At 40.7% G+C, this 16,694-nt stretch overlaps 1 protein-coding gene across 4 annotated transcripts in view; it reads left to right on the top strand.

Annotated features, from left to right (window-relative positions):
* Nucleotides 1-13,808, top strand: part of NR1H4 (nuclear receptor subfamily 1 group H member 4) — a 38,737-nt gene extending 24,929 nt beyond the window's left edge. For all 4 annotated transcript variants that reach the window (XM_062615469.1, XM_062615470.1, XM_062615472.1 and 1 more), the window contains 4 exons: nt 787-886; nt 2,406-2,552; nt 11,552-11,665; nt 12,973-13,808. In XM_062615469.1, the coding sequence (XP_062471453.1) occupies nt 787-886; nt 2,406-2,552; nt 11,552-11,665; nt 12,973-13,211 (600 nt within the window). In that variant the 3' untranslated portion in view covers nt 13,212-13,808. The remainder of the gene's footprint in view (nt 1-786; nt 887-2,405; nt 2,553-11,551; nt 11,666-12,972) is intronic.
* Nucleotides 13,809-16,694: the final 2,886 nt, after the last annotated feature.

Raw genomic sequence — 16,694 nt, forward strand, 5'->3', positions numbered from 1 at the left:
TTCACATTGTTAGTATAGGCAGCAGTTCGAGTTTGACTTGAAGCCAAGCTTCCTGTCCATAAGAACACTAGCCTGGAAGCTTGAAAATATATATATATATTTTTTTTAATATTTTTTTAACCCAATTTTGCAACATTTTTGTTTCATCCCCTCTTCTTTCATTTTCCTCTCTACCTTTTAGAAATTTCATTTTCCCTTTAAGATCTCCCAGTTTTCATGGTAAAATGGAAAAAAGGTTGGGAAGCAGAGAGGAAAGGAAACATAGGGCTTAAAAGAGGTGGGGTTTTTTACGTAACTGTCATGTTTAACCTTAAAAAACAACAAGCAAATCCACAACAAACCCCAAACACCTGTAAAAAACTATTTCCTAAGTCCTAGGCTTTGAAAACTAAAAGGAAGACACTTGCAGGAGGAGTGTTGAATTACCCATAACTAATATGTGGAACTTATTTCCATGGGAGGTTAAGGAGGTCAAAATAAAAAATATACTAAAAAATACGTATGATGGCACCCACAGAACTTCTAGCTCAGGATGTGCCTAAATCATTGATTGCTGGACATGACACTGAAAGTGAGACAGACATTCCAGAGGAAAGCACGCTGTCTACTTCTTTTACTTCTTATGTTGCCTTCTAAAAAATACGTGGTTTTGAAAACCATTGGAGACAAATTACATTGTTAGATGGAACTCTTTCCTTATTCAGTCTATAATTCTTGTATTTTATACTCTTCAATATGAAGTGACAATGAATATTAACAGATTTTGTTTGGTTTGATCTTTACCAGTTACAGGAGGAATTCAGTGCTGAAGGGAATTTTCTGATTTTGACAGAAATGGCTACCAGTCATGTGCAGGTTCTTGTGGAATTCACTAAAAAACTACCAGGTATATCCAGTGTGTTGGGGCAAATTTTGTTATTGCAAAGTTGACATGCCTTTCATTTGCCATTTGGTGATTGTTGTGTATATTTTGAAGGCTATATAAAAATTCCTTCTCCTCTAACATATGTGAATTCTTCAGACATTGTCTAAAGAAAAAGAACCTTGTGATCAGAGGAGTGATACATTGAACAATTCAGACTCTGCCACCCTGAGATGTAGCACTCTTTACCTACTGACAAACAAAATGCTCAGAGAAAAGGTTGTGTCTCTAGAGAGATTTTATTTTTATATATCATTGTAATGCCAAATAGTCTGCCTTTAAATTGCCACTAACGCTTGCCAGACTGCTTCACTCCCTTTGCTGCCTTTCTAGCAAAGTCTCTAGGTCATGATATCCACTGAATTGTGAGTCCTAGACAAGAACTTTCCCTAGTTGGTGGCACCAGTGTTTATGGTCCTTGCCTGGTATGTTATGGACAAGCACTCAGGAACACCTGAGTTTAGTATTTTTTTAACTCCCAAGTTCATGTTACCTCAAGAAGTAATTAATGCTGGGCATGGTACAGGTTCCTTTTTATTAAGGAAAGTGCACTGTAATGCTTGGCTCTATGAAAACGTTATTTTCCTTGCACTCCCATAATATGGACCATTCCTCTGTGTGTTACAGGCTTGCTTCAAAGCCTAGCACTGAAGTTGTATTTTTTTTATACTAACTGGGATACTGGCTTGCAGGAGAGAAGAAGAGGAGAGAAGAAAGGAGGAGCTTTGTAACTGAATAATCTATTATTTTCAGTGTTGATTTAGGATATATCTTGCAAGATTTATCACTTTGTTTCATTATCTGCATTATCTTCTGTGCTTCCTCATAGAATCAAGGGGTGGGTATAAAGTGGGCACCTGCACTGGCAAATATGAGGAAAGTTTCTGAGGATTTTTAGCTTGCTTCAGAGGAGCAGCTGTGTATTCACACAAGTCACCAAATTTGTTCTGATTTCTTCAGTGGGTTTTAGAGTCTCTTCCCTCCAAAAAAGGAAATACATATTTAAAACACAGCAGGAAGCCTCTGTGTAACACAGTATATTAGTCCAAACGCAAGGTGAAATATTTAAAATTAGATGCTTCAAATGCTTTTGCCATCAGGGCATGGAAAGAACTGAAAGCAGCACAGCAGTGTGAAGTCATATAGAAAGCTCTGGTGGAAAGATGGCAGATGTTAGGGAGCAGCATCAGGCTAGACAAAATTCCCATATTGATTATGCTACGTCACTAGATTTCACTTGTCAGGTTCCACTCAAAGTACTATGAACACTGAAACACAACTCTAATTCTCATAAACTTTGTTGACATCCAAATCTGTGTCCTTTTCTGGAATCTGTGTGTCAATTTCCCAACTATTTGGCAATCCCACTGATATCAACACTGAGGTTGTACAGATGTGTAGCACCTCATATGCAAGAACTTCAGGATAGGAAATAAGAGGGACTTTCCTGTTGCTGCCTTTCTTATTTCCAACATCTCCCCAGGCTTCCAAACCCTTGATCATGAAGATCAGATTGCTTTGCTGAAGGGCTCAGCAGTAGAAGCTATGTTCCTCCGTTCAGCTGAGATCTTCAGCAGGAAACTTCCTACAGGACACACTGTCCTTTTAGAAGAAAGAATTCGCAATAGTGGTAAGTATCTTGTTTAACAAGGGAAAACCAAGCCACACCATTGCACTTCTGAGTCAGTATTTTGCCCTTAGAAAGCTAGTAAAATTATTAGCACTGAAACAGGTTTATCTGAATGGTGTTCTTTATATCAACTAGAACAAATCCAACTCAGCCTTGAGGCTAAAGGTCATAAAGTAAAGGTTTATTTATAAATACAAGTATTACAAATAACACTGTATCAAACAAACTTGTTGCAGCTTTCCAATGATAAGCATGAAAGAACAATGAAGAAGAAATACCATAATTTTAAATTAGTCACATAAAATATCAGTATTTGTGCTTTCAAAGGTAATCGTTATAAGAAGGAAAGAAAAAAAAATATTTTATGGTGTTACTGAAGATGACCGAAGAGAACCACCTATTATTAGGGTCATTTTGGTAGAACTGAATCACAGCACAAAGTGCATTGAAGAATTATTAAAGTGACATGTTCTCAGTATGTTTTCTACATCTTAAGGTGCATCAAAGGCTCAGTAGCTATGATAAATTCTGGTTCTGGACATAAATCTTTATAACTAAGAAAAGCCAAACAGGGCTGGATATGGTTTGTTCCTTAAAGCAGGCAAAGTGGTGTTTTGCGTTGTTACGTACTCTTTGTCCTCCACTGATGCAATACTGAATGTTTTTCCTTCTTTATGTATTGACCTGCAAACTTTATCCAACCCACAGCCGTCTATCATTCAAACTTCAGGTGTAGTAACAATTCTGAATCAAAGAGTCTGTCTATAGATTATGGCCTTCCTTCTTTAATGGTCAGAAGGAGAAGAGAGACAAGAACATTAAACCTCAATACTAGTCATAGAAATGGGCTTAAACTCATTTCTGAAACTCTTAAAATCAGTAACATGAAGATACTATTGATATATACAAAATTAGGCCAATACTTTTATATTTGAAACCTGAAAAGAAATCTTGAAAATAATGCTCTTGCTGAAGTATGTATTTGGTTTGGCTTAACACACTGATTTCTAAGTTTATCATTTTTTTAAGTATTTCTTTCAATTTTTATTTATTATAAGAGGCTATTGTTTGATGTGCTGGAACTAGTGACTTCCAGAGTGATATAAATGGCTTCTGGTCCAGATTCTGCAGGCAGAGAAGTATGCTAAGAAGACCATAAGTATTTCCTGAAAACTGTAATGAGTTGGCATGGATCCAAAGGTCTTCATTAAGAGATTTTCTTTTGGATTATAAGATAAATTTTTGATAAAAATAGATCTTAGAGAAATTAATCCATATGAATACATAATTACTGAAAGCTTCTCTAATCTATGCAGTGAGTATCACTCTTCTTGTTCCAGGTGTCATTTGTAAAAAATAGAAGCAGGAAATACTTTGATCCAGAACATTACGAAAACTGCTATGTCATACCAATAATTTTCTTCTTAGTCAGACTTTTAAAATAGCCTGTTAATTCTCTGTAACTGTTGAAACCAGATGAGATGTATTATTATTTTTTGCAAGTTTTTACTAGACTTAAATATAGCATTTCATATAATAACATGACTATCTGGAACATGACACTGTATCATGCAGTAATATTATTTACCTGTCATGCAACAGATTAACAAAATAGCGTTTTGTATAGAAATTTTAAGACAAGTAACAATTTAAAATATGGTACCATTTATTCCAAAGGAAGATTTCCTGCAATTGCTTTTTTTTTTTCCCGTGGGAAATTTACCTCCAAGGTAAATTAAACATGAGTTCTAGAGTAGAAGAAAACCTGGGTTGAATAGTTCCCAAGGAATGAAACAGTCACTTTTTTTAAGTGTGCATGTATACAAATATATATCTTATTGCTCTTGGAAAAGGCTCTCTAAAACATCTTCCCTCAAGCCAGGGTCAAGTTGGAAACATAAGAAGAAATACTGTTGCTAGAATTTCTCCCACCCTGTATTACAGTAGGACAATGTATTATCCAGCTTCTTTGCTTCTGGCTGCATTCTTTCCTTTCATTAATATCCAGAAGAGAGGACAAAATATCCTTTCCCATTTATTTCATTTCTCCACTCTGTGCAAATTCAAGCCTACTTAAAACACACTTTCCTTGGCTGCACTTCATAGGGCTGTGACATTAAACAACAAATGCAGTTTGTCAGTCTCTGTGACAGTGTTAATTTAATTGCTGCTACTGATGCTATTTAGTTGTTAGTGCCACTGCACAGTCCCAGAAGCCACTCAACATTTTCAGTCTCTCAATTTGGAATGACACTGCTGCCTGCTAGAGTGTTTTAGTCAACCTCGCAATGTCCCTTGCATGAAAGGGCTAAAATGTGTTTTTTAAACACCCCTCTGCCTGTGTTTTCAGTACTGGTAACTGCCTGTTACTGGTATAACTTCTTTTGCACCAAAAATGCAAGCAGATTATTTTATAAAAGGAAGGACTTTTACTAGGTTTGACTCTCTCATGCTTCCCCAATGTATTTCTCAGTGTTCAGTGAATTTTCATAGGAATCCTGTTCATCATCGCACAAGCTACCAGAGTTTTTGTTTCAAGAGCCCTCATTGGTGCAATTTTTCTGTGCATTTTGTCTTAGTTCAGGGTAAATTCCAGAATTACACATTAGGGCAAATCACATAATTTCAAATTATTTAAAAAATACAAATACCAAACCAGATTATTTTTGTGGATTAAGTCCTGGTCATTTTCAGGCGTCCTGAGTTTAAACAGAATGTGAGAAAGGCATCCAAATTATTCTGTTATCATCTCTGACACACACAGCTTTCAAAAATATTGAATACACACTTCACACCTCTGCATGTCACAGGGCAATAAGTTGAATAATCACCTGTACCAACTGTGATATTAGGTTAGAAACTTCAGCAGCCTCTTGCAGCCTTAACCAGTAAGGACAAATGTTACCAAAAGCTTCAGCTGATCATTACCATGTTATAGACTGGTCCAAGAGCTAAGACTGGCCAAAAGAGATTAATCCCAAGTCAAAGAAAAAAACTTAAAAGAAGCAGAGGAAATGCAGACATTTGAGTGAGAGTTTAGAAAATATATTTATAGGTAATGAATAGCTCTTGGTGAGGTCCTAAACACTGTCGGCCCATCAGCTATATTATTGTTGTTAGTCAGTTATTATGTCCACATAATTTTAGATGCAGACATATTTCTGAATGCCACATAAGACCTATTGTCAAGCCTTGACATCTGTATCCATAAAATCAGAGAGGGCAGTGGAGATGACATCCTGCCTAAAAGTCACAAGCTGTCCAGCCTTCTGTCACCTGCCACCATGTCACTTCGAAGCTTCTCTTACCTATTAATATTTATGCCTTCTCCAGTCTGATTGGAATGGATTTTCTTTTTTTCCTTTGTTCTCTGATAAAGAAGTCAGAGATCTGGTCATGATGACCTTTGAGCATTAGCAAAATTCATTTTTATTCTCATGCTGATGAGGTGTATTTTTATTTCTTAGCTTGCGCATACTGCTCAACTCCTGGTACATCTCAGGAACTGCCTTTTTCTGTGCTTTGGTGGTCTTCCTTCTTAAAGTGCTATGGAAATTCTTTCATTAGCTTTCATTAGCTCCTGAGGCTGAGTTCCTCTTCTACTCACCCTAACATTGGACTTCATGAGAAATACATACATTTTATTTAATGTTAATGAGAGCTTATGCCACTTACTCATCTTACTTGATACTTCACTACGCATATACCATGTTGTGACTGATTGACTCATTCCATGAAAGGCTGACATCTTAGTAATTTAATACTTAGTTTCTTTGTGTTATTTTGAAAGCAAATTATCCCCATTATCAAGCAGTACAACTTTTTTAAAAGCAGTGTGGAGACATTTTAATGTTTTCTCAGTGAGCATTTATAGCTTGTATTCCTACAATATAGCTTTCAGTAGTCATGAAGAGACGCAGATGCCTGTTTTGTCATTTTATTCTATACAGCAGCTCTACTAATTTCAGTACTGAGGAATAAGATACTATCTGATATGAACAGAAACAGAAGAATCTGGATCCAAATTTTCAGTTAGCAGCAGGACACCTGACATTGTAAAACATACTTTTGTCTGCCTGGCTGGGTTACAGGTGCTGAAGAACAGTGAGATCCAAAGAATACAAGAAATAGCCACTATTTCAAAGCACTGGCAAGAGGCCCCCTTTTGCCCTTGAATGTGGGATACAAAGTTCACATTGATTTGGACAAGAGGCTCCTGCAAACGAAAGCCAAATTTTGGAACCAGAACAGTGGATACCTAATTACTTCTGTTGCCTTTGGCTTTTATTATTTGATTATTAGTGCTACGTAACAGTAGTGCTTCAAAACCCTTTTGCTAAAGTGTGTGCAGAGAAACTAAATGAAATTATCTTTGCTGCCAAGTCTGAAGTGTCAAATGCACTAAATGGTCATGTGCATCCACAAGGAAGGAGACACCATCCTATGACCTGACCCAAAATTAGCACACTGCCCCAGGCATTTAGAAATTAGGAACACTTTAAATTGCAGAGTAAAGGAAAGAGCTTTTCTGTTTGTATACAGAAAAGTACAATCTATTGCACTGAGTTAGCCAGTCCCATGTTCCTGAGTTACTAATGAAGTTACTAGAAGTGTTTAAATCATATCTACAGAGTTAATTTATACCCATGAAAAAAGAACAGATGTCAGGGGGTCCAATCTCTTCCATGTTAAGTGTACTGCCACAGGCCAGAAACTTAGTTATAAAGTCTAGCTCCAGGCAGTGCAGGTGTTGCTGCTGTGTGCTAGACCATACTTCACTCCTGACTACAGCCACTCAGGCCACTGCCAAAGAGTGATGTGTGGCAATGCCATTTGCATCCTCCTTGCAGGTCTGGTTTATTTGTTGTTTGTTCTCTTTTTAACTGAGGATTCTTTGCTTTCAATGATGGCTTCACAGTGGTCCTGCTGATTGCTTTTGAGAAGGTGGGGTTTTGCTATCCTGATTGTGAGTTCTTCTTGGCACATGCTAACCTCTACTTTAAGTTGGACATTTAATGTCTATGAGATGATGACAGAGGGGAGAGGTCAAGTGCAGATGCTCTGGTGTATCTTCTCTACTGGCTCGACTTTCCCCTTTTTGGCTCTTGGCATCAATAGGGTAGATTTGGTCAGTGTTCAAAGGGCCACTGGTTCATTTGAACAGCTTAGCAGGGAGACCTCATAAGCTGGTGAGAAGGCATTTCTGGTAGATGAAACACTGTGAAAGATAAGATGTAATTTTGCAAGTAATGAATATATTTTATTTTCATAAAACAACCCTTGGTTTCATATCCACTGGCACCTCCATGTTTATCAAGAAAAAAAATCTCAATATCCATATTAATCACACAGTGCTAGTTACTGTTAATTAGTAATTACTATCAAGCTTTCTTCTTGCAATAGATTAATCTATTCAGTTTTACTGAACAGCCAAAATAGAAGAGAATGGTGTCTCCAAAAGCTGGCAATACTGACTCAACATCACAGTAAAAACATTTATTTCAGGACTGCATTAACCAGATAATTATTTACAGCCTGCAACGCCAAACTTTATGGAAGAAACAGTCACCTTCAGTGAGAAATCTCAGGAATAAAACCCTGGTCTAAACCAATGCTCTCCCGTAAGCTAGGGTCAGGAATGAAATTGTGCAAGAAGTGGTGCTGAATGAATAATGTTCATGGGTTTAAATCTGCTCCAGTCTAATGCTGCAAGTACTCAGTAAAGCTAGTATTTCCCATTGACTATGCTAGAGTTTACAGTCATGCATTAACATAGTGAAATAAATCAAATTAATGCATTATCTTCTGCAGATGATAGATGTAGGCTGGCGTTTAGGTAGAAATCTGTGTAATTCAGTATGATGCACACTGCAATGTGCAAGGAAAGCATATTCTTATTGCTGTAATGCTGCATGAAAGAAAGTTTTGAAACCTTTTTGAAAAGAAGAAGGAAGCACTGTTAACACTGACTAGGAAGCTTGGCCTAGCTGACACAGTACTCTGCAGGGCTCTTGTCTGATCTAAATAAAGAGGGTTAGACAGGGTTAACTTTCCTGTTTACAGTGAGGCCAGGAATATAACTTTATCTATTTTATTTTTTTCTTTTCACTTTTGGAGCATGATCTATAACAATGATATTTGAAAATTTGTAGAGTTCATTTCTCCAATTATGAGCACCAAATCGCCTTTAATTCTTTTTCTGATAACCTGAATTGAAGTGACAACATTTTGTATAGTAGAGAAGAGAAAAAAAAAAGGCAAGAACTATAAACATCTGTTTCCTGCTTTTTTCCTTCGTGGTGTCGCTCATTAAATCCAAACTGAAGCGTTTTCAATCGCGTTAGAAAACAGCCCCCTCTTGTGGTTTGTGTAACATGCATAGGAGGTGATGAAGTAACAGGGAAAATCCAACACAGATGGGATGAGAGCAAAACCAGTAACCAAGTAAAACAAAAAAACAACAACCACAAAAAAAAACCAAAACATCAATCCATTATCCTAGTCTCAAATTTGCTAATTTTGTATGGTTTTATTCATAATTGTCCTGTGACATATTTCTGTTTAAAGATTTCAAAGTTCTATTCTCTTTAGTAAAAGCAGTAAATCAGTTGCATTGTTGAAACATTCTTTTTCACTTACTTTCACCTCTGCTGGTGAAAGTAATTAATTAATTTGCTTCCACATCTGTACTCATTTTTTTGCTTCAGCCATCCATGCTTTATTTTCTTAATGTTTGATTATAAGCTTTCTGGGGGAAGGATTGTTTTACTGTGTGCTTATACAACACCCAGACCAATGAGGACCTGAATTAGTCATTCTATGCCATGTTCACCACCATTATTTTCATCTCACATCTGCTGTATTGACAGCAGGACTTGAAGAGCTTTGTGGTCAGCAAAACAATGAATTCATCCAGCTAAATACTAATCTGCCTCCCACACCTTCCCCCCCCCCCCCCAAAAAAAAAAAAGAAAAAAAAGGAGAAAAAAAAATCAAACTATGAATATGAGAAACAAACAATGTGATGGGAGTCTTAGTCACAAACCACTTCCTTCCATTTCCTTTCTGCTGCCAAGATGATCATGCCCAGTGTCATGATACCTTGCACAGACATCTAAAAATATCCACTTTGTCTTGGGCTTTTCTTTTGTCATTCCTGAGCTATTCACTTCCCTGAAAAAAAGTCATTTGCTCTGCTTTAGGGCTCAGCTAGATGTTTTGTTTTTTTTTTTTCCCGTTTCTAGATTCATGTGAACTTTAAGACTTTGGTGCATCACATGTATGTGTTCCTTACATACGTCATATTGTAAGGAACTTAGGCATTTATGTCTGCCTGAGAGAGACAGGCGGTTCCCCTAAAGTTAGCAATAACAAGTGTTTAAAATTTTAAATACTTAACGCAGATGACTAACAACATAAACCTCACAGAACATTAGATGACTATGCTATTGTTTGCTCTGTATAAAGCTCCAGCTGTGTTACTAACTTCCACACAATGAGCTGACCTGCATTACATATGTCTGCTTAATTGACTTAGACTTTTCTGAACAGTATTGAACTTGTTATAAACCCCAGATTCATGGCTTGTAATCTGAAGTGAACACAGGTTGCTTATGTCACATGTTAAACACATCACTGAGCTACAAAATAAACCACACCCTGCAATACCATACTTTCACTGTTGGGACACATAACTATTCCACTGACTGAAGTAAGTTCTCACTGTCACAGCAAAATGTGGCTGTTTCTTAGTTAAGTGACCTTATGTTTCCTTCCTTTGAGTTCCACCTGCTGACTTTAATTTGAATTTCCCCTACTGGAGGCAGTCCAAACCTCACGAATCCAGGACTTCAGCTTCGTGTTTTATACAACACTCAAAACCACATTATTTCATGTGGTTTCCACACCAAGATATCACGGCTTCTCCTAGAACAGCTCAAAATTAAGAGTAAAATTACAAGAAATCCTATGGCCCTCATATGTGTGAACAGAGGAGGTTTCGACCCTTTCAGCCAAGAAAGGCCAAAAGGCTCTTGCTGCAGAACCACTGATTTGGATGTGTACACCCCATCGGTGCCACTGCTTCAGAGTTGCAAGCACCCATTGCCAACGGTCTACTGCCTGCTCCAAGTGACTCACACAGTGTTTTTAAAAAATAGTAATTGATGTCACAGGATCTGCTTCTCTTTTACACCAAAAAGCAGAACGGAGCACATCTGTAATTTAAGGCTGAGTAAGAACACTGTGACTGGATGACAAAGTCAGTAAGGGGAAGCCCCATCAGCATACCCTAGTTCAGTAATCCCAAAGGGTTTCACTGATGGCAAGAGAATCACATGATCCCACCCTTAAATTGGGCTAGGTTTAATTTATGGCTCTGTACTTTATAACACACTAGCTTATGCTTTAAAGTAGTAGCAGTTGCAAGCAAGTTGATCTTGGACTACAGGTAATCCTAGACCTAGGTAAATTTTCAGGCTACATAAAAGATGCAATTAAATCTTTTTATGGAAAAAAAATGAAGCAACTGCCCAAGCCAGTAGCAGTAGTTAGTAGAGTAGAGTTGGGCTGGAATTAAACCGTATACCCTGAGAGGTTTCCAGATATAACTAATGTAAAGATAGAGAGCATGGGAACTGTTTCACAGACTGCATCCTGGAAACAGAAGACAGCTAGAATATAAGCAGACAGCAAGAAAACCACCTATGAGGCTTGTCCTGAAGAGCTAGATGGGCAAACCTGTAGAGGAAAAGGAATTGCTTGAAAGACAGACTTTGAAACCATGTGAAATTTCCAGTGCTTGCTGGTTTCTACTTTGAACTGGAAAACAAGGATGCGCTTGCAGTTTTGTAACTGTCTTGCATCAGGCCCATTTGTGTAGTAATTTTTCCCCACCAAGACAGCCAAGGCTTCAAACACTAAATAATTGCTCTGTGGCAATAAACCAGATTATTTCAATAATTTCAAAATAATATAACTTTTTTTTTCCCCTCCCACAGGTATCTCAGCTGAATTCATAACTCCCATGTTTAACTTTTATAAAAGCATTGGAGAGCTGAAGATGACACAGGAAGAATATGCACTGCTTACAGCCATAGTTATCCTGTCTCCAGGTAACTTCTCATGCAGAATTAAGTATTAGTGGTTTGGGAAAGAAAGCAGGAGGAGTATGACCTGGGACTTGTAAAAACTTACATTCTACATAGAGTGACCATACATGCTTATTCAGTATATTCAGTTGTTAAACCAGAAAACAAACACACAAATCCAAGCTCCAAATGTCCTCCTATGCCATCTGGTTTTGCATAGAAGGGAAAAATGTGCCTACATGCAATGATTAAAAAAAGTATTGGTATGTCTTCACTGCTTAACACAACAGGCTTTTTCCTTCAGAAAATCCCAGTTGTGGTTACACACACAACAATACAGACCACTGTGGAATGTTACTATTTTTTAGAGGGAAATTGGAAACTCTGTAACTTAGAGAATAGCAGTAAAGGTCTTCAGCCTTTATGGAACAAACAGTAGGGTGTCAAGAGCAGGACGGTAGCAAGTAGGCCTCTTGACTATAAAGTGCTGGAAGCTGACCTTTTCAGAAGTATCAGCACAATAGCATCTCAGCCCTGATTAGAGGCTTTGCTGTAAAAAAACTAATCCTTCGACAACACAAAACTAGCTCTGCCTATGAAACATGGAGTAATTGTATAGTGACTCAAACAAATTGACTGTCATAGGAATGGGAGAAGCTGATGGTTCAGTACAAAAGACAGACACTGAGGTTTCATGGAAAATAGGAAGGTGAAGCAATTGCATTGCTCTTTCAGTCAGTGTGGCCCAAGAAATTTCATCAAAACTTTCAGTGACAAAAAAAAAAAAAATTCTCTCTTTTCTTCCCTCTCCAAGTACCCAAACACACACAAATCAGCAAATTAAAAGAACAATTTCTAACAAAGAAGTTTCACTAGAGGATGAAGATGTTTGATTCTCCCTGGTGACCAGTATGTACACTCTACTGGCCAAATTCCCCAGCTGTACAACACCTCCAAGAACTTATGCTGTGCTGTTCAGCTGCTTCAGTGCATCACAGGCTGTACTCGGGTGCAGAACTGCACTAAGAGATGACAATTGAACCCCAAAGAAATATTTCCAAGTTAAAACTGTTCAGTTTTTGACAAAGTTGAAAGCGTTCCCTAGATAGAAGTAGGAATCTTACATGAAAACCCCAAACAAAAAACAAACAAACAAACAAAATCTTAACTATTTTTATTCCCCCTTAATATGAATACAAATATTCTGTGTGAACACCAGTACCCAGTGCAAATACTGGAATATTTTTATATTCAGTTACCAGTGAAAATATTTACATTGTATCAGAGCATATATTTGCTAATTACTTCTTTCCTTTTAAAACCATAACCAGATCGACAATACATAAGGGACAGGGAGTCCGTGGAAAGACTTCAAGAGCCATTGCTGGATATACTACAGAAATTCTGCAAACTTCACCACCCAGATAACCCTCAACACTTTGCATGCCTCCTGGGCCGTCTGACGGAATTACGGACATTCAACCATCATCACGCAGAGATGCTGATGTCGTGGAGAGTAAATGATCACAAATTCACACCTCTGCTCTGTGAGATCTGGGATGTGCAGTGATGGATACTTTTATTTTAAAAGAATCTTTTTAAAGGACCACATAGCATTTATTTTCATAGAACGATATCCCACAGTACATTAAATTTTCTTTACTGCATTTTTATAGAAACATGCCATGGATTCATGAAAGTAATTTTGTTCACTGTACACAGAATATTGCATAGCTTTCAGATCTTCACACGTAAGTACAACTTTCTCTGTATTTATATTCTCTGATCAGAAACAGTCCACCAGCTCTTCAGAGGAACCCTGGTAATTCTGCTGCAATTAAGCTGATTGCAGTTACACTTTCTCTTGATGAAGGGGGTTAGCATTCATATTTTTTTCATTGCAATGTTTTTGTGCTCGGCCGCCATTATATTCCAGATACTTACCTAATAAACCAGCTGAAACGGTTAATGCCAGTCATTTGCGGCTCAACTGTGAAATGTGTTCATGTAAGATGTGCAAGACGTTATTTCTTCATAAGATGAAAAATTATGTAATGGAGAAAAGCCTCATACACACACAGGGAAACCCCAAACAACCTTTTCATGATATAAACGTGTAACTTCTTTTGAATTATTATTTCAAAGTAAAAATTATACAGTATCTAAACTTTGTTAAAATGCATCACAGGTTATTTTGCTTTAAGACTTTGATTGTTGGTGTTCAGCGGCTCTGAACAACACCATCACCAACATCCCCGAAACAGGTAAGTGGTCCGAGTGCTGTGCGGGGCTGCAGGCAGAGTGAGTGGTTTCCTTGTGCCCGGGTCCGCTCCCAGGATCCCAGATGGCCGGGGTACTGATGTGACCGTGTTCTCCAAACGCTGGCCCTGCGCGGCCGGCAGCGCGAGACGCACGGTAACGCGTTGGGCGCAGAAACAGCTCTCCGCCCTGCTGCCAGAAGTGCAAGACCCTCCGCGGGCCGGCGCTTACCCTGACCGCCGCGCAGCCAGGCCCCTGCTCCCGCCAGCCGTGACCAAGCCCGCCATGGCGGCCCCGATGGAGCACAGCTTCTTTCAGAGGCGGTTGGTGACATGAGGAGGGCAGGCTGAGGCGAGTGATTTCACCTCAGCTGGAGCGGCCGGCGGGCGGTAGGACCATCTGCCACAGCGACCGAGCCAGCAGCCCTCCGGCCCCGCCGCCGCAGCAGGCGGGACACCGACACCCGACCTAGCCTCCGGCGGCACGGGGGGGAGGCAAGGTTTGCCTAGGCGCCCTGGCTGCCAGCGGAGCCGTGACCCTGCGCCCTGAACCGCCTCTCGGGAGGCCGGAGGAGCGGCCCCGCTACCCAAGGCCTTCAGGCGAGCCGGCGCGGGTTGCGGTGGAGACCCTCGAGCTGCCCCGCATAAATCGGGTTCCGCGAGCGGAAGCGCGGCGAAACCAAAGGTCTCGCCTTGGGCGCAGCGCGCGGGCAGAGCCGCGGCTCAGGGCCAGGTGCGGCAGGCACGCCCCGGCTCCGCCCCGCGGGCGCTGATTGGCCCTTTCGAACAGAGCGGCCGGCGCGGAGCGAGTGGGGTGAGTGCTCCGCTCCGCTCTGCTGCGCGGCGCCGTGGCAGCTGTCGGTCCCCGTCCCCGTCCCCGTCCCGGTCCCGGTGGGTAGCGCGGTGCCACGGATCAGGGTGGCGGTGGCGGTGGCGGTGGCGGTAGCGGTAGCGGTAGCAGCGTCAGCGTCAGTGGCAGTGCGCGGGTCTCCCCGCAGAGGGGTGGGGCTGGGGGGCGGCAGTGCTGTGGACACGGCGTGCGGGGACGGTGAGGGGCGCCCGAGAGGCGGCAGGTCTGTCCCCTCGTGGGGACCGGGGCTCTGCTGCTGCAGGGTCACGCTTGCGCCGGTGCATCGGGCGCACGGGAACCGAGCGGTGGCACTCGGTCAGTTACGCCTGTCTATAGAGGTAGTGCTGGAAACAGGCTGAGCATCGGCGCGCCTCACGGTATTGGGCTAAGGCTGTCACTGGGACGGGTCACCCTTCTGCGGGCAGCAGCTCTCGTCTGGCCTAGTCAGCTTCTCTGGCATGGATGTTGGAAGTGAAGTGCAGTGAAACTAACCTTGGGGAAGGGAGAGGGGAGAGTTTTTGCATAACAGCCTTTAAACCAGTCTCTCCTGTGCCTCACGCAAGCGTTTGAGGATGCTGTGCTATTTTTGTAGGAAAACTGCCCTAGTGCTTTTGGCTAAAATACTCTTTCATATTGTTTATTAAGCTGAAAAATGTCTGTCTCCTTCATTTGCCCAAAAGCTGGCTGTATTCCAAGGATACTGTGTGTCATCTTTGCTATAGTATAAGAACAAGGAATGGGGAAAAAGGGCATGTGTACCTTTAGAACCTCTAAGGTATAGCTGGCCTATGCATTTGTAATTCTAAATGTACTAAGTGGATCTTTCACAATAAGACAGGATTTTATATTTAAGTCAAAACAAATTTCTCCTGGTTATGGCCAGCCAGCAGCTTGTTCCCTGAGTATCAGGTGATGCTCCCCTCAATGTTGCTCAGCTGGGAAGAAGTGTGGGGTGTAAATGGGAGGGAGAGGAGGGTTTGTCTGTGAGCATTACTGAGTGCAGGGGTAGCAGGGTGGTGTGCCTCCGGTTAACCAGCCTCTCCCCAGACTGGATGCTCCTGTGGTAAAGGAGCCGTCTGCACGTCTGGCGCGGAGATGGCGGCTCCTGCGATGAAGTGCTCCTCCCTGATTTCAAGTGGATTTCTCTGCCCTGACAGGTGAATCAGGGCCTTTGCCACCCTTTGGAAGGGGAGAGTGGGCTCACTGCCACGGAGAGGTACAGAAAGGCAGTCCTGGAAGAGAGCAGTCAGCCTGCCTTAATGTAAGTAGATGGTTGCTACCTTAAAGCCCATCACCTTGGACTGACTAGTCTGGTTCTTTCTCTTTTGTGCCTTTGAGGCCTCCCCAAGGAAACAGAGCTCCTGCTGACTCAGTAATGCAACAAAAGGGCTCTATAATTGCTTAGTGACAGAGAGTAGCTCTCTGCTGCAGGGATGTCTCTTGTACCTACCTCTTCTGCATGTTAGGATATGTGAACCAAAAGAAATCTTGGCTATCCTGTAGTCGGTTTCAACAGATACTGACTTGACAGCTTCTTTCATTTCAGAATGTTTGAAATGTGGGTTTCAGTAGGTACTGTCAAAGCTAATCTACAGTTTCCAGCTGCTCTGGGTAAGTCTGTTGTGACTGCCTTTGGGTGTTGATGGAATAGAAGATGATGCATTATATATCTTAAATATAGGGTGAAGATGTAAAAGTGTTTCTACCTAAGTTTTTTTTAATGGGTCTGTGCATTCAAGGCCTTTTAATCAGGTTGTGAATCCCTTTAGGTTCCATTTAAGCTAAGTCAGTGGCTGCTTCATCTATGTTTTGGGCATCTGTGAATTGTGGATTTTTTGTTTATTTCTTTGTAAACCGTGCAGCCAAGTAAAATGGGACTTGGACTCGGTTTATCTTGTGCGACAGAGTGTAATTAATATAGCATGTCTTGCTGGTTGGGCAACTG

The sequence above is a fragment of the Pezoporus occidentalis genome, unplaced genomic scaffold, assembly GCF_034315485.1.
Source record: "Pezoporus occidentalis ecotype Australia unplaced genomic scaffold, CSIRO_AGI_Poc_V1 ctg182, whole genome shotgun sequence".
Classification (NCBI taxonomy): Eukaryota; Metazoa; Chordata; class Aves; order Psittaciformes; family Psittacidae; genus Pezoporus; species Pezoporus occidentalis.